This window comes from Schistocerca serialis, chromosome 11, assembly GCF_023864345.2.
Source record: "Schistocerca serialis cubense isolate TAMUIC-IGC-003099 chromosome 11, iqSchSeri2.2, whole genome shotgun sequence".
NCBI lineage: Eukaryota > Metazoa > Arthropoda > Insecta > Orthoptera > Acrididae > Schistocerca > Schistocerca serialis.
In genome coordinates, this window is record NC_064648.1 from 105,492,699 (window position 1) to 105,515,157 (window position 22,459).

The 22,459-nt window shown below is 41.4% G+C and overlaps 1 protein-coding gene across 3 annotated transcripts in view; it reads right to left on the reverse strand.

The window, feature by feature from the left end:
• Window positions 1-1,218: 1,218 nt before the first annotated feature.
• The window catches only part of LOC126427322 (ankyrin-3-like), a 56,924-nt gene continuing 35,683 nt past the window's right edge, over window positions 1,219-22,459 (reverse strand). For all 3 annotated transcript variants that reach the window (XM_050089632.1, XM_050089630.1, XM_050089631.1), the window contains exons 4-5: window positions 9,593-9,742; window positions 1,219-1,793 (exon numbers count right to left, since the gene is read on the reverse strand). In XM_050089632.1, the coding sequence (XP_049945589.1) occupies window positions 1,307-1,793; window positions 9,593-9,742 (637 nt within the window). In that variant the 3' untranslated portion in view covers window positions 1,219-1,306. The remainder of the gene's footprint in view (window positions 1,794-9,592; window positions 9,743-22,459) is intronic.

The following is a 22,459-nucleotide window of genomic DNA, read 5'->3' on the forward strand; positions in this document are numbered from 1 at the left end:
CCGCTGAGTGGGTCGTTGCCCACCCAGTCTGCTCAGCGTTACCTTAGGTGGTATCTGTTTGTTCCTTTTTTGAAGTAATTCACATAGGTGGTTCCTGTTACCCACCCGGAGTTGTGTTCATGTATATTTGGCATTTGATGTTTTAGGTAAAGTCTGCCTAAGAAAGGCGTTTTTGGAAAGTATATGCATACTGATTTACTGGTGCTTGGTATATGTGGTCTTCTGCGACCTGAACAACATGATCTCGTCAATTCGGTTTGTGTAACAGAATTTGGTGGTATGTTTTGTATTTTTTTCTCACTGTGTTATTATTAACTTGGTGGAATAGTTGTGTTTGGTATCGTTAAAGCACTTCTAAGACTGTGGTTTTACTATTCATATGCGCTTGGCTTTTATTGTTTTGTTTTAAGAAGCGAGAATTGCTTATTAATATTTGTGTGTGTTGGCTTCCAGCACTTGTTAAGAGCGCCCGAGTTAACGGCGCCATGGTTATCATGTGCTGTCGGGATGTTATATTGTTATTTGATTTTTAAAATTTTATCTTGTGTTGATGTTATCTGTCGTGTGTTACAGAACATAACCAAGGTGCATAAGTAGTGGACAGTTGTGGGAGGCATGTCGGGGAGCTCTCAGTGATTTATTTCGGGGACCGTTTCTAGTGGGAAGGCTTTGAAGTGTTGAGAGCTCGCACGTTTGTGTTTGCATTGGGGGTTGGCCTTGCCCTTTGGTTATATCAAATTATTATTTTGTTGTTATATTTATTGGTTGTGTGTCGCGCTTCTTCGATTTTATAGTGCCAAGTGCCATTATCTTTCTCAAGATTTTTCTTATATAAATGATTTTAAATTGTAATGCCAAGTTAACATATTAGTGGATTTTGTCTCTTGGGTAAACTCCAAAGGCACTATTGTAAAAGGTCATTTGATTTTATGGTGGCAAGACGCCGTTATTGTTTTTGAAGCTGTTTGTTTTAACTATTTGTTAAGCTCTGTAAGTTACACGAATATATTGTTACTTAAAAGAGTTTAGCATTGGCAATTTAATAAATTGTGTACAAAGTCTGCTGTTTGGATATTATTGGGCGGAAATCCGTGGATAGTTGTCATATAAGAACACACATTCCACCCTTCTTCTACCTACAGTTCTCACTCTGGTTGTAACGGTAATGGATTCGTTGTATGTACTACGTAAATATGGGTACAAAGCAAGACTGCAGGATTAACTTTTCTGAATTGTTTATTTTAAAAGTAGCAGAGGTTACACAGAAAGCTTTATTTATTTTACTCCGTAGTCGTCTGCATTACACTCAGCTTGATCTTAGGATGTCTATGAGCGACTGGTGGTTGTTCCGCTCGGCTAGGTCCAGCGGCGTGTCCCCACCATAATTCCTGTCTTCTCTGTCGGCCCCTGCCTCTAACAGTGCAGCCGCCGCCTCTGCACGGCCACGCCGTGCTGCATCGTGCAGTGGCGTGCTCCCACTTTGATCCCTGGCGTTGTGGTCGGCAGAGGAAGCTGCCAGCAGCCGCACCACAGCTGCATGGCCTTTCCATGCAGCCAGATGTAGAGGCGTGTTCTGCCAGCGGTCCCTGGCGTTAACGCCTGCTCCTACCTCCAGCAGATGGGCCGCCACCTCCCCGTGCCCCATGGCTGCTGCCCAGTGCAGTGCTGTCCGCTTGTTCTCGTCCTTCGCCTCCACGTCCGCCCCCACTGCCAGCAACGTTCGCACTTTGCTCACTGACCCATCCTTAGCTGCAGCAATCAGCATCTCGCCCTTCATGTCTCCAGATAGATTTCTGCAACAAAAGGACAATACTAACAAATTTCTTCAAATTTTGCAAAAACAGACATAATGTCTTATGGGATGACAGCAATCAGTGATTTTATAATGTTACTTTAAATCCGTCTTGATTGCAAGTTTTTTTTATTATTCATATGACCGGTTTCGGTTCATTCAGAACCATCTTCAGATCTGATATTTAAGTTACAGGAGTAACCCGTCCAATTCAGCAACTTTCACATGCTATGTCACATATGTGACGTAGCATGTGAAAGTTGCTGAATTGGACGGGTTACTCCTGTAAGGCAGTACTGTGATGCCCTTTTAGCCAAATAGCGGTGCCCCCTTTCTCGTATCACACGTGTTGGATCCTGCCCTCGTCTTCGAGAGACAGTTTCTGTCTCTACCAACTGTCGCCACATCTGAGAAACAACAGTAAGATCCACATTGAGCCACCAGGCCACTTCAGTTTGTGATTGTGCTGCTTCCATTCTTCCTATGGCCCTCCACTGCAGAGAGCCTGGCATGCGTCTTCTCTGTACCATACTCCACCGTCTGTGACTGTGCCTACAGAGATTGTGGATGTGGGACTACCCGGAAAACACTATCCCATTTCATAGGTGCACTGACTTCATTGTGAGCTTGGTTGTCTGTTGATCGCAGAAGCAGAAGCAGAACTGTGATGAGTTCCAAGAACACATCTCCCCAATAAGGTTACCACAATACACTGGTGTCCAAAATTAAAGCAACAAACTGCGATTTCCCTGTCCTGTGTCTAATTCACGATATGATCATGCATACTGTCGACAGATGTCAGCACCATCGTGTTCTACACGGAAGACAGCATTCCAGTCAACAGACAACCAAGCTCACAATGAAGTCAGTGCACCTATGAAATGGGATAGTGTTTTCCGGGTAGTCCCACATCCACAATCTCTGTAGGCACAGTCACAGACGGTGGAGTATGGTACAGAGAAGACGCATGCCAGGCTCTCTGCAGTGGAGGGCCATAGGAAGAATGGAAGCAGCACAATCACAAACTGAAGTGGCCTGGTGGCTCAATGTGGATCTTACTGTTGTTTCTCAGATGTGGCGACAGTTGGTAGAGACAGAAACTGTCTCTCGAAGACGAGGGCAGGATCCAACACGTGTGATACGAGAAAGGGGGCACCGCTATTTGGCTAAAAGGGCATCACAGTACTGCCTTACTACTGCATGGCAACTGGCATCACACCTCGCAGTATGCACTGGATGTGTTGTATCGAGGCAAACGTTATACAGAAGGCCACAGCAGAGTAGCCTATATAGTCAGAGACCTGTTGTATATGAACCCCTGACACATCTCTACAGAGAGTAATATGTAAAGTCATCAACACGCCAACTGGATGGCTGAACCATGGGCCAATGTTATTTTCACAGGTGAATCCCAGTGTGGACTGGAGAGTGATTATCGACAGATTTGCATATGGAGGGAACGTGGAACAGGATTTTGGAGCCCAAACATTGAGGAACAAGCCTGTTATCCAGAAGGATCTTTAATGGTGTGAGCAGCGATTACGTTGACACCTCTTCATGACACTGTATGGGTGAATTGGCAAGGGTTAACTCCTGTCAGGTATCGTAACGAGATCTGGGAAACTCATATGCCATTGTTGCGAGGTGCTGTGGCCTCATAGGGATATGCCTCATACAGATCAGGTGATTGACGTTTTCTTGGAAATAGAAGATATTGCACACATGGGAGATCCCAATTTGAATCCCATTGAGCATATTGCGGATACACTAGGGAGATGGGTTGCATCACATAAGCATCCACAAATAATTCCATAAATCTTGTGAGTTGCTCTGCAGGAAGAATGATGTTATTGCCTCCACTTGAGAGTGATGACTTCATTCGCAGCTTGCCCTGTTTTTGTCAGGCGGTCACAAACTATGCTGAGCACATTAAACCAGTAGTCGAATTGAGTGTGCAGTTCTGTTAAGTTGGAAAAAAAAACGAAGAACATTTTTGTCTACCATAGTGGTCAGTGCTAATAGACAAGCAACACTGTGTGAAATAAATGCAGAAATCGATGTAGAATGTACGACCAACGTATCTGTGAGGACAGTGCGGCTAAATTTGGGATTAATGGGCTGTGGTAACAGATGTCCAATGCTAGTACCTTTACTAACAGTATGGTATCACCTGCAGCTCCTTTCCTGGTCTCGTGACTAAAATGGTAGGATCCAAGGTGGCTGGAAAAGCTTGGTCAGATAAGTCTCGAATTCCGTTGGTGAAAACTGATGGTGGTGTTCGAGTGTGACGTAGACCCCACAAAACTGTGGACCCTAGTTGACAACAAGACACTGCGGCTCCATAATGGTGTGCGCTGTGTTTATGTGGAATGGACTGAGTCCTCTGGTCCAGCTGAACCAATCGTTGACTGGAAATGGTTATGTTTGGCTAGTGCGAGACCATTTTCAGCCATTTTTTGACTCCATTTTCTCAAACAACGATATAATGAGCCACAACTGTCCGCAACTGATTTGAGGAACATTGTGGACAACTCGTGTAAATGATTTGGCCATCTGGATCGCGCAACATGAATCCCATAGAAGATTTATGGGACATAATCGACAGGTCAGTTCCTGTACAAAATCCTCCACCAGCAACACATTCGCAGTAGTGGGTGGCTCCAGGGACAGCACAGCAAAATATTTTTACAAGTGACTTCAACGACTTCTCGGGTCCCCGCCACGTCGAGTTGTCGTACTAGGCTGGGCAGAAGAAGGTCTGACACGATATTAGGAGGTATCCCACGACTCTTGCCACATCAGTGAATGTAGCTGTATTCCTGTCTTTCTCTGAACATTTCTATATTTTCTTCTCTCGTCGATCAGTTGCAGTATTTCTTCTGTTACTAAGGGTTTCTCCGAAGTTAGCTTCCCTTTATCTGTGTCGTCTGTCCACCGTCGGTTATTTTACATTCTAGAGATGTACACTCGTATTCAACTGAACAGCCTACTGTGTTGTTCCTTACCACCATATCCACATCGTTGGTAAACTTCAAATACATCTCATCATTTCTCAGTACTGCATGATGATACATCCTTCTACACTGATTCTTCTGGACGATTCTCTTGAACTTCACTCTACTCTTCATAATTATTAGATCTGTATTTACATCTGAGTACACCTTACAGTCCAATATCTGATTTCGAATCTCTGACCATGATGTAATCCAACAGCACTCTTTCAGTGTCTCTGGGTCTCTTCCAAGTATACTTTTTCGTCTCACGATTCCTGAACAGAGTATTCGTAAATACCATCTCACATTGGTTGTACAACTCAATTAGACTTTCATCTCTGTCATCCCAATGCCAATCCCATATATCCGATGACCCTTTCTGCTTCTCCTTCCCCTGCAACCGCATTTTAATTTCATACTTTCTTTTCTCCTTTTTACTTGTGACATTGGCATGTGTACCTGAACTGTCGCTGTCTGAATTCGTTTGATGTCGAATCTGGTGAGAGAAACTCTGTCGCTGAGAAGTTCACAGTAGTCCGCTCTCTCCCCTATTTTCCTATTCATAACGAACCCTCCTCCCAACATAGCATTTTCTGCTGCTGATGATATACCTCAATGTGTCTTAAGATAAATGCTTAGCCTTTTCCTAGTTCACATCAGTGACCCCCAATGTATCTAGACTGGGCTTTTGCACTTCCGTTTTTAGACTCTCTAGCTTTCCAATTACAATCAAACTTCTGAATTCAAAGCTCCAAGTCATAGAATCTTATCCCACAATAACTTATTCCGTCTCTATTTCATAGTCACTTCCACCATGACAGACAATTTGCAGAGATCCAAAAGGATAACTTGTCTGGAATCTTTCCACAATGCAGATGGCATCACAACCGTTTTCCTGTTACTGTCATATTTCCTGTGGATGCAAGTTACGTGGTTTTAATTTATTAGATTCCATTGCCTTCTGCATCCTCATGTCATTGATCCCTTTTGATTCTCCAGCTTTCTAGGGGCAGTTTCCTACCTGAAGGGCAATAGAGTTCCTTGAAGCTCTATCCTTTCCTCCTCCCTCTTTGACCCTTCTATTATTGGTTGCCAGGAAGCTGATAACCTTGGCGATGAGCGCCTGTAGCTCCAAACACACACACACACACACACACACACACACACACACACACACACACACACACACACATTCTTTGGCCTTTGTCAGAAAGATGGCGACCTCTTAAACTGGATGACTTCTGCTGCCGCTGCTCTTAATTTTTTTCAGAGGTTAAGCAGCGTCTGTGTTCGGATGTTTTCATTACTACTCAATGGTGCACTCCTAAACCATTGGTATATAACAGAAACACTGTCCCAGCATTTATCTATCTTGTAAAAATGTGAAGTAAGTCGTTTAAGAGCTTTTTGAGATTCTTGGTAATAATGTTAAAAAACGTCTTTTTCTTTTGCAGTGGTATATACATTGACGGAAAAATATTGCAGCACGAAGAAGTTGTGTGACAGAAACGAAAGTTGGTACGTGTGTTTCTACATCTGAATGATGATGACTTTCTGTGGCAGTCGCGTCGCTTAAGAGTGGCGCTAGTAGTACCATTATGAGGAAGCAAATCAAGCTTGTTGTAATTACACGCTGTAACGAGCGTGAGCGTTAGTTACCTTTGAGATTGGATGCAGTAAGCTGATGTTAGTCAAAATTTCCTTCGACACGACAGAGACGCCGTTATGAACATCCCACAGAGATTAAACGAAATCTGTAATAGGGCTATGAGAAGCTGGATGTTCCAACCGTGATGCATAAATATTTGACAGGCATGTAGCCACTATGCAGGCCTGCTGGCTGCGGTGATTCCAAGAATATTCCGTCGGAAGAAGACTGGGTTTCAGACAGCCACGTGACACTACTGAGATGGAAGACCATCGTGTTCACCGTATGGCTCTGGCGCACTGTAATACATCTCCAGCAGCAGTTTGAGCAGCAGTTGGCAAGTAACACAATGAAGTATTAAAAATCGGTTACTTCACAGACAGCTCCGAGCCAGATGCTCTGTAGCGTGTGTTCCACTGATCCCACACCACCACCGTTTGGCACTTCAGTGGTGACAAACTGAAGGGAAAGGTCGAACTCTGTTGTATTTTCTGATGAAAGTTGGTTCAGCCTCGCTGCCGGTAATGACCATGTTTTGATTTAGAAGGAGGCCAGTTGGGGGCCTACAACCAACCTATCTGTGTGTTAACACATTGGACCTAAACCTGGAGTCATGGTCTGGGGTGCGATTTTATATGACAGCAGGAACACTCTCGTTGTTATCCCACACACCTTGAGTGTAAATATCTGTTTCAATCTGCTGATTCGACCCATTCTGGTGCCATTACTGAACAGCATTCCAGGGGGAGTTTTCCAACCGGATAACGCTAGCTGACTTACCGCTGTTGTAGCCCAACATGCTCTATAGAGTGTTGACATGTCTCTTGGCATGCTCAATCATCAGGTCCGTTCCCAGGCGAGCAGATATGGGACATCATCATACAGTAACTCCAGCATCATTCACAAACAGCATTACGGTCCCTGCACTGACCAACCAAGTGCATCTGACATCGAACTCCATTCCACAAACTCTCGTCCGATACTTGTGCAACACAATTCATGCATGTCTGCATGTTTTAATTCGACCTTCTCACAGTGTATGACCATTTCACGTTTCCAGTGGCTTATCTCACACCTACATTGACCTGCGATCTTGCAGTGTTAATCAGTTAAATATGTTACCCTTGTAAATGTATCCTTGATGTTTCACTACTCTGTATTGACAAGTTTTCGGTTTTGTGATTCTTTTCTATCAGTGTATTTATGATTGTAAACTATTCTTGTTTAAAGTAGTTGTCGTTTTTAGTCTCCGAAAGACTGTATTTTTTTATGTAGGACCTTTTATTAGTCATCACAACTGTCTGATGCCCAAGAAAAAAGGAAGCCTTCACTGTCTTCGCCCTGTATATTGTTATTCACATCAGTACCATGTTACGCTCGATCTGTTCCCCAGCCTGGTTTTCTTAACTCTCTGTCAACAAAATTTTCACTCCATTATCAAGTATTTTGTTAATATGTTTCATTTCCAGCTCTTTATCTTTTATTTCCGCATCCTGTTGTTTCCCTCTCGATTTTTAGCCAGCTTTCTTAACTTTTTATGTCAGTCTTTTTATGCTGAAACATTCTTCCCTTTCCATGTCTTGTTTCTAATTCAACCACAATAATTTATTTTCTACTTTGTTTTCTGCCGCTTTTCTACTGAGATTGTACTAATTTCGTGTCCAGTATGTGCAACGTAATTTAAAGACTATCCCTGAAATTGTATTCAGAGTTATTCATTACGCTGCATAATGAGTTTCTGGATTATCCACAAAGTATTCTTCCCTGTGCTCTCTATCTTTAGTCTTTCCTGCTACACTTCCTTATCGTCGGTTGTCTTCTTATGTTGAATGGTTGATGCTATTTGTGTACGAGAAATTAGGTAAATACCCGTCAGGCTATCTTATTTATATAATTACACCATACCTTCTCTGTATCTTGCTCAATTTGGCACAGACATTAAATCTAATGACATTGTACATCTGTGGCTGACCTTAAAAGGTAATTAAAGCTCGATATCCTTGAATAACTGGGAGAGATATGTTTTCTTAAGTAACCTGAAACATTACTTATCCCATGTCAATGTTAAAATACTGGGTAACCTTCCTTATTTCCCCTTGAATAGGTACAGACTCCTCTATTGTCCAATAACTTGTTGGATTCTACTCTGATTAATTATAAAAGCATGTTGAATACTCTGAATTGCCACTCTTGGGCCTGTAGAATTCAGCTAGCCACTGAAATGCATTTTGCAACAATATCAGTTCACTATCAGATTATCATTATTTCACGAAGCGACAGTCAAATTTCTGTGGCTACCACTATAGATCAAATATTTCAAAGAAGAAAAATGACGTGATGACGAATTTACGCTGAAGCTGGTCTGCAGTGAATAAAAAGAAAAACTTTTGCAATGTCAGCTGTAAAACTCCCTGAGACACAGAGGGTATTACAGGTGGTGAGATATGGCTGCTGTGTCCATCTCCACTCAACGATCCCCACGCATTACAATTGACCTGGTTTTTATTGATCCAACATGCCTGCGTTAATCAGCAAGATACCGACAGTTTAGTAGAGGCTGATGTTGTCACGAATGATTTCCAAAAACTGCCACTAGAGGTTCTCACATACATCTCTCGTAGTAGGGTAAGACATGGATCTCAAATGATTCTCCTCCCCCAGTGGTGGGGTTCCCACAGACCCTTGAGAGAATATCTCATTATAGTGTTGGGAGAGTGATCGCGAAAATGCAAGTGACGCTGGGAGTTTCAGAGATTCCTGCTTATTTGGTGAGGCAGCCCAATAATGAATAATACTGAACGTGGTTGCAAGTCAGAAGAAACAAACAAGATCCGGTCTCTGCAGAATTAATTCATAATATAGCAAATCATCGCTGAAAACAGAAATTGCCTCTAACTCACCACTCGCTATCTTTGGGGAAGTATCTTACACAAGTAACTGCATTAAGTGGCTCAGCTGTGTTAGGAATTGAAAATACGTCACGATGCAGACCTGTAGATCCTTGCCTCGTCAAACATCATAATTTATAAAAGAAATAAATTAATACCAGAACTATAACATCTGCTTCGTCAAAAACATAAAATAGCAACATTCGATTTCTTCACTTTAGCACTGGGCTAACTGCCCAACGCGTAACGCTGGTATTGTGACAGAACTCACCGCAGGTGAGAGACGGCAGCGTCATCAGGCTGTGGAGTGGCCTGGGGAGTGGTGGGAGGCACAGCTGTGGCTGGGCTCCAGCCGTCGTCGCTGTGGCCACTGTGCAGCTGCGAGGAGGGGCCGGTCCCGCTCTCTGCAGCGCTTGGCGTGCTGCGCAGAAGGAACACTGCTTCGAGAAGGGTTTTCACATCGAAGCCAGTGGTCAGATTACCACAGACAGTACTGCTGAGGTACTGTCCCCACACAGATAATGGAACACACACTACCAAAGACAGTAGTGGGACAACTAAGGCGTTTAGCTAATCGCTTCACACATTGCATCTCCTAATTTTCTCATACTTGTAGGCTAGCATACTACACAGTATTTGGTGCAAAACAAAGCACAAATGTAAGGTTGATACTAAGCTCAACAATTATGCTTATGACAACTATTAGTCAACATAGTTTCAATACATAACAATATAAATCACAAAGAAATTTGAATGACAGTATCCCTCCAATGCAATTAATGTAGTGCTGTCGTTATGGGATGGTGTTCCTAGCTCGTGTGTTATGGGGGTAGGATGTCAAAGCGGCCGACTTGGAGCAGGAGAGACATCAGAGGACATTTTAGTTTCCACAGTCTGTACTTTTACAAATAAAATCATAAAACTTCGTCAGAATGTCCAGGAAGGATTCAGTATTCACACTCATAGCAGTGGAACTGCAAAAACATAAAGAAATAATTTTTTTTACATGTGAAATTTCTTAACTTTTCCTCTTCCTATCGGCTGCAGCTGTCGCTATAGGTACACCTTTCTTCATAAGTAAGAGAGATCCTTCGATGAATCATGCACGGCATGCAAACCATGCTTACAGGTACATGAAACTCTAGAATTTATTTAATTTATGAAAAAATGAATGTGCTGTAGCCTTTTTAACTTCATCTTTAGAGAAAACTCGAGTTTTATAGTTATATTACCTACATTTTTAGCACAGTTTTTAATCGACTTGCAAAATTCTAGAGATTTGAATTAAGGAGTTTGTGTTTAATGAGCATACCAAGTTTGAAAGTAATAGGATTCTTATTATGAATGTTACATGCACCTAAGTTAAGAAATGTCTGTTTTGCGGAAAATGGCCATTAAAGTTTCTGCTTGTATGTGTCATTCCTTTAGAACTGTCCAGCACCATAAGCAAGTTCTTTTCCATTTTCTTAGTCGGTTTTCATTCTTTTCACATTCCTGACTTTATCACCTCCAAAAATAATTTATTTGCTTTCACTACACACTCTCTATCGCATACAAAGCTTTGATGCAGTTCACTCCGATCTTTATTCCCATTTTCTCTAAAACATATTTCTTGCTTTGCACACAATCATTAAAACATGAAACCGCATCATAAACACAAATAGCAACTGCATTTTGTCCAAGAAAAATGGTTTTTGGCAATATTTCCCATACACATTGGTTAAAACTTTCATTTGGTATTTGGGTACCACCATGAACACATTTCTTCAATAAGTTTTCATTTGCAAGGTCCCTGATATAGGTTTGGTGGCTTCCATTAAAGTCCATTGGTGTCACATTTGTTGCAGCACCCTTTGTTCTGTATTTGTTGCCCTGGTGACTTTGTGTAGGATTGAAGCTGTGCAAAGGGGTTTGGCTTATAATCACTAAAATGTATATTTTTTATACATCATACTATTCAGGAAGATATGCGGTACAAAATATTCATATCTTTGAAAAATCAATTTTCTAAAATTTTTGACATCCTCCCCTTAGCAGTCACGAATCCGACTGTTGGAGAAAGAATCTGGAGAGATGTGTGCTAAAAATCTTTTTCGGTTGTTTCGTCCCTGTTGTGTGTAAGAATGATACGAAAATAAACCTAGAACCCGAAGAAATGGGATACAAATTACAAAGGGGAAATTATACCAGTGATACGATGTTGTGTAATGTCGTTAGTTCGAGGGATGTGGGTTCCTAGGATTATTGGTGCATTCATATTACAAATTAATTTGTACTTCTACTTGTACTATAAACATCACCATACACTTATTTTTTCTCCAAAATGTAAGTAATATATACACATTGAGTTATCCCACCATCTTTTACACATTACAAACATAGAAATTCTTCTACAGAATAGGAGTTGTCAAGGAGAGACTTTTTCAGGTTATTTTCACATTTCACCTTGCCATCTGTTAGACGTTTTATATCACTGGGTAAGCTGCCAAAAATTTTTTTGCAGCTTTGTACGCCCTCTTCTGTGCTAAAGACAACCTTAATGTTGATTAATAAATGTCATTTTTCTGCTAGTATTGTAATTACGTACCTCATCGTCGCTTTTGAACTGTAGTGGATTATTTACAACAAACTTCATGAGGGAGTAAATATACTGTTAAGCAGTGGTCAGAATACCCTACTCTTCGAACAGATGTCTACAAGGTGATCATGGGTACGCACCACATATTGTTCTTACAGCATGTTTCTGGGCAATGACGACCTTCTTTCTTAATGATGAGTTACCTCAGATCATTATTCGGTATGACATTACTGAATGTAAATAAGCAAAATATGTAAACTTACTGATTTCTATCTCTTCAAAATTTGCTATGACTAAGTTAAAACGAGGCTAAACTAAATTGTCTTAGGAGTTCCGAAATTTGTGTTTTTTCCAATTTATATTCTCATCATTATGGACACCAAAGATTTTTTTAATTTCCCACTATGTGAATTATTTCATCACAACATGTTACACTTATCACTGGTGCAGTACCCCTGGAGGTACAGAACTGAATAATATGTGTCTTTGTGAAATTCAGGGTGGGACCATTCGCAGAAAACCAGTCAATGATACTTTTGAGAACTTTGTTCACCATGTTTTCAATTTCTGCATGTATACTGGGAGTGATTACCATACTGGTGTCACCTGAAAAAAGATCTAGTTCTGCTTGTTGTACATTAGACTGTAGATCATTTATATATGTGAGAAACGCTAGTGGACGTAAGATTGAACCTAGGGGAAACCCATACGTGATTTCTCCCCTATCAGAATTATGTCCCTGGATTCTGTTTGTTGAATTACTAATAAGTACAAATTTTTCCATTCTTTTGATCAGATATGCATGATCCATTGGTTGGCTATACCATCAATCCCAAAAAACTTCAATTTATCAAGGAGTATACTATGATTTGCAGAATCAAATGCTTTGGATAGGTCACAGAAAATACCTACCGGTACTATTTTGTTATGTAATGCTTGTAATATCTGGTGTGTGAACATGTAAACAGCATTCTCAGTGAAGCAACCGTTCTGAAACCCAAATTGTGATTTGCTGAGGACATTATTGTTGCCAAGATGTAATAATCTTTTAGAATACATCTCATTCTCAAAAATTTTGGAAAATGATATCAGTAGTGATATAGGTCGGTAGTTACTGATGTCTCTCTTATCTGTGAAATAAAAGGTGTCGGCATTCCAATTCAAAACTGAACGCTATTCATTCTGTGAATCCCAAGACGAGCGAAGACACGGATTGAAACAAGTGTGCTGTTACGAGTCACTGTTCCATAATTAATAATTCGCTGTCTGACAGATAAATTGAAGCATACAGGGATCACAGTCAGAGGTCGTTGTGGCTTTACAGTGCTGCGCCGGGAATTCTGCATCAAGAGGATCGAAGATAACAACAAGAATTCGCTTTAGCAGAGGAGGTTCGATCCGAACCAGTTTTGTCATACAAATATTCATGCACAATAGCGGTAACAAGAAAAGGATGTATGTAAATTTACGAATGTTGAATGCTGAATACATGTACTGAATATTGGAGGTCCGTTTCTATTAGAGTCAGTTAAAGTTCACACAGGATATGTGTGCCTTTTATTTTTTTTTAATCATTCTTTCAAAATTTTCTTTTTAATTATTTAAACAGCAAATATTTATTAAGATTTCAATTTATATATCACATTTCTAGTCCCCCCGCCACTATTCAATGGCAACCGTGAGACGACGGCGCCGAGAGGAATGTGAACAGACCTTTCAATTCTTGAAGAAAAACATTTTTTTAGGTAAATGATCCATTTCAGCTGAAAAAACAAAATTCATGACAAATATAAAAAATGCACCAAAATACATAGAAACACAAATAGGTAAAATAGAGAGAGTAAATAAATTTAAATATCTTGGAGAAACTATACAACAGATTGGACTAGAAAAATCTGGAATAGATGTAAGAATTAACAAAATGGAAAGGGCATATGGTTTGACCAAAAATATTTACAACAAGAAATGAATAGGTAGAAAAACAAAACTAAAACACTGCACCACAATGGTACAACCCGAATGTTTATATGGATCTGAATGCCTAACGATGAACTACAAGATGGACAAACTAGAGGTACTGGAAAGAAGGATTATTAGAAAAATAATGGGTGCAATGGAAACCGCAGATGGTTGGAAAATAAGAAGTAATGAGGAGATCTCCAAAAAATATAGAGAAAATATCTGCAGTAATGGCCAAACGAAGATTAAACTTTTTTGGACATCTCCACCGAATGGATGGAAATAGACCAACAAAACGAATACTGCTACATTTCTGGAAGAAGAAATCGACAATAGCATGGATTACAGAAGTAAGAAAAGATCTTGAAAGAAACAACATAAAAGAATCAGAAATAGCAGAAAGAAACCATTTTAAAAACAAAATACAAAATTTGGAAGGCTTTCAAAGCAGAAGAAATAAAAAATCGTGAACAACATGGACAGAAGAAAAGAAGAGACTTCATGGGGATAAAATGAGGGAATCCTGAAAAAATAGGATACAACAACAAAGGAATGAGAGGAACTGAAGTTGTTAACGTGATCCTAGTAAGTGTAAGCCAATACGATTGGGAAAAAAAAGAACTAATGAGGCCTTTGTTGGAGTTTTACATGTCCGTGAGGTTGAAACTATTAACAACTTGAAGGAGCAAATTGAAATGAATTTCTGCCTACGAACGAGATATACTGGGAATGCGAATTTCAGCGGTTAAAGTAGTAAGTTGCTACGCTGTATGCTTATATGGCCCTGCTTGGCGCCGTCTCTCTCGCAGTAGATAATCCTTGTTCCTTCCAATTAATATCCTTTACGGAAAGTGGATTTCTATAGAAAAGACGAAGATATGTGTAAAGTCAAGATTTAATTGAAGGATAGCGATTCAAACAAAATTTCATGTTTAAAATTCTTTTCCTTCTATAATTTTATTCAGAATGGAGTCAAAGGAAATGGCCATTGTAGAAAATTCATTACAAAATACAATATGCCAAGATGGCGGAAATCCGAGCTTGGCAACAGTTGAAGGTCACGCACCAACTCGTGAACTGGCCAATAACTACCAAAACGACGAGGTTGGCGTCCCATTATTAAAAAATTGTCATACTGGTAATATAACTAATGATGCCGCTCTTATGACGCTTTATGAGCCAATTTCTCAGGTCTCACCGGGAAACATTTTCTCAGATAGTGAATCTGAAGTGCACAACAGCGAAAATTCCTTTGATTATCTGCTCACAACGTTGCGGACACAAGTACAGGAAACAGTTCACAAAAGCAATGCAAATACCAGTGAGACACACACTCTGACACAGCTAATGCAACTAACACTACAGTTTGCACAGCAAAACCAGACGTTTAACGAATTCAAGAATAGTGTTAGTCAACAGTTCAGAGAAGTGGGCAAAAGTGTAGGCACTGAATTATCTGACGAATTATCCGGTAAGTTCACAGAGCACGGTAAACAACTAAAACAAGAAATAATTACCGACATGTCCCACAATATAAATATGTTAACGGAAAAGGTAAGATCCGCAATTTGTAATCGGGAACAACTTGCAGGTGAGTTGAAAAACCTCAGTAAAGCATTTTGTCAAGTTCAGGACACGCAATCCCATGTGGATGCGTCGGTAAAAAATGTCACGAACGTAGTCAGCGAGCTGCAAGACGTAAGCAAAAACCTAACTACAGAAATACAAAACTTGAGTCTAAGAGTAGATCATTTTAGAGTCAGAATTTGCTAAAAACAGAGAGGTATACTATGTGTAGATGTAAAGGAAATAACTGAAAAAGCTGAAGCTGGGATGCTGGAGAAGGGCAGCACCTTTGCTGGAAAGGTAGTGTCAGAGTGCAAAATCTATGTAGGTACTGTAAACTTGTGGTAAGATCTTATGGGACCCAACTGCTTAGGTCATCGCTCCGTAAGCTTACACACTTAACTTACTTACGCTACGGACAGCACACTCACCGATGCCCGAGGGAAGATTCGAACCACTGACGGGGGGAGCCGCGCGGACCGTGACAAGACGCTTTAGACCGCATGGCTACCCCGCGTGGCCCTTATGTAAATACTGTAGAGCTCTTTAGAGCTCTAAAAGACAAGGAAAGCGGACTTCTTGCTAAAACAGACTGGTGTTACATGAAGCAGAGGAAAGGTTGCGAGGCAGTGTTGTTAAAACTACGGACATTCCAAAACAGCATATGGCAGAAAACAAAGCTATGCTCTTAGATGCCTTCACTGGTTACCAACAATTCTGGATTAGCCCTTAGAAGGGAAATAGCGAAGGTTGCACAATTCAACAGCACTTGCCGGCAGTTGCACCTGTCGAGCAAGCGCAGTTACCATGGATACGCCACAAGCGAACATAAACATGACTGTCACTGACAGAGCGGCGTGTTTGTCAACAATACTTGCAGATGAGGGATTACTTTCGCATCGACTATTCCCGATGTTTGCTTATGAAGGGAGAAGAACACACCCTGTGATCTTTATCAGACCATTTCGAAATGTTTTACCTCGTACCTTGAACGAAGCCCAGAAAATTAGAATTGTTGTTGAACACACAGAGTGACGTTCTGCTGTGAGCTACGGACATATCGGAACGCTGTCACTATTATGAGCAGAATGAGACGGCATCTCTGGATAAGTATTGGTCTGCGGCCGTACAAGAGAGGCTCAGACGTGAAGTATTCAACCCAGCTCCGTTCAATAGCAAGTATGGAAGCTTACGAGGATATTTTGAAAAATATTTGAATAAAACCAGGCCTGGACGAATCCGCTGTCTGAAGCTGAAAATTTTAAAGAGCCGTCTTCCTGCCCACGTTAGGGGAAAACTCATTAACATCCCGGAAATTGAATTCTTTCTATCTGCACTGGACTCAATAGATTTGATAAACGAAGAGAGACAAGTACAACCCAAGCCTTTTAATAAGCCGATAGCGTCACAGAGATTTATGGATAATGGTAACGATAATCACAAGGGCGATGGAGAAAGTCGTAAATGTAAAGGCGAATATAAGAGAAATGGGCAAAACTTTAGCAAAAACAACTACAAAGGGCGAGAAGCGCACGGCCAGCCTGTACAGTATGTGCAGACACAAGCCTCCGGCAACAGTCAGCCGATCGTTGGCAAACGCAAAACAATACCGGACAACCAAATAACCAATAGACAGCGGAATGCGGCCAGAAAAGTAACGCAAATATGCTGAATAACGCGCAGAGGCAAAGAGAATTTCAGTCGAAAGCCTCACAGGATACTAAGCGGTGTAATCAAACACCAACACCCCACACAGTGGAAGCTATGCCTAACTCAGAGGCCGATGCCATCGCGACGCGAGACAACTTGAACCGGTCATGGTAGGCCCCCGTTCCGTGACCTTGGAGGAGAGTGGGGCACATGTTTGATCGACACTTGCTTTATAAGGTTACTTTGAATGAAGAGGTTTAGGGTAGCATGTACAGCACAAAGAACAGAGCGTGCTTGCCCTAGCTGCCAACAGCACATGTCACTGTGTCTGTCTGTGATTTGAGCAGCCCATCATTGTGTCTGTCACTAGAATGACACCTGCAGCGGTCAGAGCTAATGTTCGTCTTTCTTCAACCTCTTGATGAGCTAACGTTAATAACAGCTTGTTGTACATATGCAATTTAATGCAAATGACGACTACAAATAAGACCAAAATCATTCACAAAGCTATGAACGTCTTGCTATTGCAGGATTTTTGGAGGCTAACTTACCTGCTGGCATACTTAGTTTAGTACGGTGATTTGATGAAACTCTCATGAGAATTTAACGAAAGCCTCGTGAGCCATCAGAAAATGCTATTACTAATGTCAGTGTCTGTGTTTAAGAGCCTACTCGAATGGTTCAAATGGCTCTGAGCACTATGGGACTTAACATCTCTGGTCATCAGTCCCCTAGAACTTAGAACTACTTAAACCTAACCAACCGAAGGACATTACACAACACCCAGTCATCACGAGGAAGAGAAATAAGAGCCTACTATGCAATGTCCTTCAGACATGCATGCATGTCTGAAAAAACAGATGCTGCTGTGATCTACAGCTGTGTAAAATACAGGAAACTTATTCACAACGGCGAATACGTCACTCCAACTGTACAGTTTACTGTTGACGTATGAAACTTGATATCAGACCTGGACTGGAATCAGAATATCCCACTGTACACGAGTGGTCGCCGCAACCACTTCGTCCATGGGAGCGTGCTTCAATGACCGACCCAAAGCTCGACACATCACCGTGAGTTTCCATGTCTTGCTGTAGAACAGTCACTGTAACACTCACACAGGAAGAAACTCACTTACTGTTGTCGCGGCCTTTGCCTGGGCATGTAAATACTACCTACAGAGCCTGTGTTTAAAAACCTTCTATAGAATGTCCTTCAGACAAGGATTCATGTCTGAAGGAACAGACGAAATGTGCTCTATAATTTGCCGGCCCTTGTGGCCGAGCGGTTCTAGGCGCTTCAGTCTGGAACCGCGCGACCACTACTGTCGCAGGTTCGAATCCTGCCTCGGGCATGGATGTATGTGATGTCCTTAGGTTAGTTATGTTTGAGTTATTCTAAGTTCTAGGGGACTCATGACCTCAGATGTTAAGTCCCATAGTGCTCAGAGCCATTTGAACCATTTTTTTGCTCTATAATTTATTGGTGACGTATGAAAATTTGTGCCAGACTGGGACCCCAACGTGGATATCCCACTTTATGCGAGCAGTCGCCTTAACAACTTCTGCTATTCCGGATTCGTGTCTCGTCTGGAAGAAGTTTTACTATGACGCAAATATACAGGTGAATCTCCTAAAACTTCGACAGAAAAAAATGGCGGATTTTGGAAGTGCTATTCATGTGCTGCTCTTATACAGTGGATTGGAACTGCGAGCTCGTATTTTTAGCCAAACAAAAGATTGTATTAGTAACTAGGAAGTATATTATTAGTGAAAAATTACACTTTTCTAAAGAGAACAACTCCTATTGACATTAACAAATTAAAAGTGGGACAAATCAAATGTCAGTGGTGTTTGTTGCAGGATTATAGTGCGAGTCGTTTTCGAGATACAATATTCTGAAAAATTTCGACACTGCCATTTACTTGTGGTATTGAACCTGCTTCGTTGCTAGGTACAATGTTGTAATGTTTGCTTACAGAGTGCTTGTGTGTACCTTGAGTGCATTTCGACTTTCTATTCAGGTAGTGTCTGAGAATCCAAGCAGTAGGTCGTAAAAGCTGGCATCTGTATTATGTATGTAGAGTCTGGGAAGAATGCATTTCTCTCTCGTACAGTGTATGTGTAGAGAGATCCCAACTGACATCAGCCATCTCACCAATTAGGGCCAAGGCAGTGGTAACACCGGGTCTGGTCAGATCACCGAAGTTAAATGCTATCGGGCTGGGACGGGTGACCATCCGGTCTGCCGAATGCTGTTGGCAAGTGGAATGCACTCAGCCCTTGTGAGGCAAACTGAGGAGCTACTTGATTGAGAAGTAGTGCCTCCTGTCTCGGAAACTGAAGTACGGCTGGGAGAGCGGTGTGCTGACCACATACCTCACCATAACCGCATCCAGTAACGCCTGTGGGATGAAGATGACACGGCGGCCGGTCGGTACCGTTGGGCCTTCATGGCCTGTTCTACAGGAATTTAGTTTGCGTCTTACCAATTATTTATCAACCTCTAAGGCCATTCACGTGAAAGAGATAATGTAATACCCAGACAGTGTAACAGAAAAAAACAAGTGACGACAGAAGAGGGGCAAATTAAAGTGCTTCTTGCTGTTGTAGTTGATCCGCACGTTAGCTGCCCTGTAATCGCATGGGGACGTGGCACGAGTCAGGCAATTGTCGTACGTATTGACGTATTGTCCCCTGACATATATTCCACCATTATCACATCTCTCTCTCCATCAAGAACTGCATGGAAACGATTATGACAAACGTGTTAACTTCTATACATGGGCATTAAGACAGAATACTCCATGTGTATCATGTATCTTGTTCAGTGATGAAGCCACAGTTAATAAACGTGCCAAGTAAATCATCGACACATACCCTGTTGGTCTGTTGACAATCGCTGTCGGCTTCGTCAGATGGAGCGTCATCGACCAATGGGCGTCAAAATACAGTGGGATAGTGAACTGCCGGTTCACAGGTCCGTTTTTAATATACGCAAATCTGAACGCGAACAAGTATCACAGCTGCCATAATCCATGGATGCTCTGCTCTTCCTCTGCAGACTAGGAGGATCCTATGGTACCAACATGATGGCTGTTCAACCAATAGCGCACTAAGTACTGCAGTATATCTTCACGAAATCTTTCCAAATTGCTGGATTGGATGCTGAGGATGTGTACCTTGGCTGTCCCATTCCCAAGATTCTACGCCTGTAGACATTTTTCTGTGTGGGAAGCAGAAAGTCTCTGTCTACAAGGACACACAGACTACAGTCGATGATATGCAGCGACGTATTACTGCAGCGTTCTTGGACATCTCCGCTGCAGCGGCCGTTGAAACCAGACTGGAACTGTGTTTTGCCGTTTCTGGTGCTGCTTTTGAACACAACCTGTGGTGGTCAACTACCACGTTGCTGGCCGGAATCCACATAACTAATGTATGCACTTCTGCTTTTCTTTATTGTGTGCTACCACAGACACTCTGATCTGCAGATTGAGGAGGAAGAATGAGTAAATGAAATTAAAAAGGAGATTTTATCCTAGGTTCAGAGGCAAATAAGGCATTGGGAGAACTTGAAAAAACACAGCATGCGGTGTAGATGACGTTCCGGCGGAAATCTTGAAGATTTTAAAAGAAACAGGCAAAAATGAGTTGACCTCTCTTTGCAACTACATCTACGACAAATGTGAATAGGCAGAAGACTTTCTCGTAAGTATAATAGTCCCAATCCCAAAGACTAATTATCGTAAAAAGTGTGCAGACCACGGGACAATCAGCCTCTTACCGCAAGTAGGAAAAGTAGTTCTTCGGATTCTGAATAGGAGGCTATATGGAACACTGCAAGAAACACTTGGTGAAGAACACTATGGTTTCGTAAGGAGAAAGGTGAATACGAGATGCCATTGGGCTTCTAAGAACCATCGGCGAAAGATACATAGAAAAGAGCATAGAAGTGTGTGCTGTCTTCATAAACCTTGAAAAGACTTTTGATAGAGTGCAGTTCGATAAGCTGGTAGGTCTTTAGAAAAAGAAGGGAGTAAAGTGGAATGTGAGAAGACTGATGGCAAATCTGTACCTGAATCAGAAAGCTCGGGTACGAATAGGTAATGAGATGTCTGGAGACAACAGGATTGGGAGAGTTGTTAGACAGGGCTATTGTCTCTCGCCGATCTTATTTAACATCTGTCAGGAGGAAGTACTGGAAAGCTGACAGGAGGCGTCAGGATAGGTCGACAAAATATTGAATGTATAAGATTTGCAGATGACATGGCGATCCTCGTAAAAAATCAAGAGAAGCTGACTCAAGTGCTAAATGACCTGAATGAAGTCTTTGTAGTATATGGAATGACAATTAATAAAAAGAAAACCAAAAGCATTGCCATAAGCCTAAAGAAAAGAAAAGTAAAAATTAATTTGGAGTCAGAAATCATAGAACAGGTAAGAGCATTCAAGTATTTGAGAACTTGGATTAAAGAAGATACGGACTGACAACAAGATATCAAGGTGAGAATGGCTCAGGCGGAAGAGGCATTTCAAAAGCAGAGAAGACTCTTAACTAGTTGTTTAAACAAGGAATTAAGGAAGCGACTGGTTAAGTGCTTGATATGGAGCATGGCCTTGTATGGAGCAGAAACGTGGACTTTGATAAAGCAGAATGAAAAGAGAAAGCTTGTGAAATGTGGATATGGCGTGGAACGATGATCAGCTGGACTGATATAGTTAGGAATTACTCAGATATACTGAGGAGAGTTGGAGAAGAACGGAGGATGCTGCTAGCGATGGAGGACAGGAAACTAAACTGGATAGGCCACAATCTAAGAAGAGATTGCCTTCTAGTAGAGACAACTGAACGTTTCCTTCTTGGAAAGACAAGGAAGGGCAGAAGAAGGTTTCAGATGCTGGACGATGTCTGCAGGCCACAAGGTGGGTACCAAAGAATGAAGAGAAACGCAGCAGACGGAGAAGCATGGAGGGCTAGGCAGTTAAAACCTGCTGCAAGGCAGACAACCCAATGATGATGATGATGATGATGATGATGATGACCATAGGTACAAGTTTTGGCGTGGGGACTTTTCAAACTACGATATGTCGTAATTGAGTCACATAGAATCCTGCACCAAACAGCATGGACATTCTAATTTACCTTACTTTTTGTTGTTTAGTATCACTGGCATTGTTCCTTTCAAAGAATTGAATGTTTTCACCAAGAAAACCTATTCTATGTATTATTACAATCTATTGATAAGTGAATAACACGAGTCCCTCACTATTAATCAATTTTGTGAAACCGCACATCAATTGTGCTTTCTATTTTTACATCATTTGCAAGTTTCCAGTGATTCACCCTATATTGTATACTTGGTGTGTCATTGTATTAGCAGTT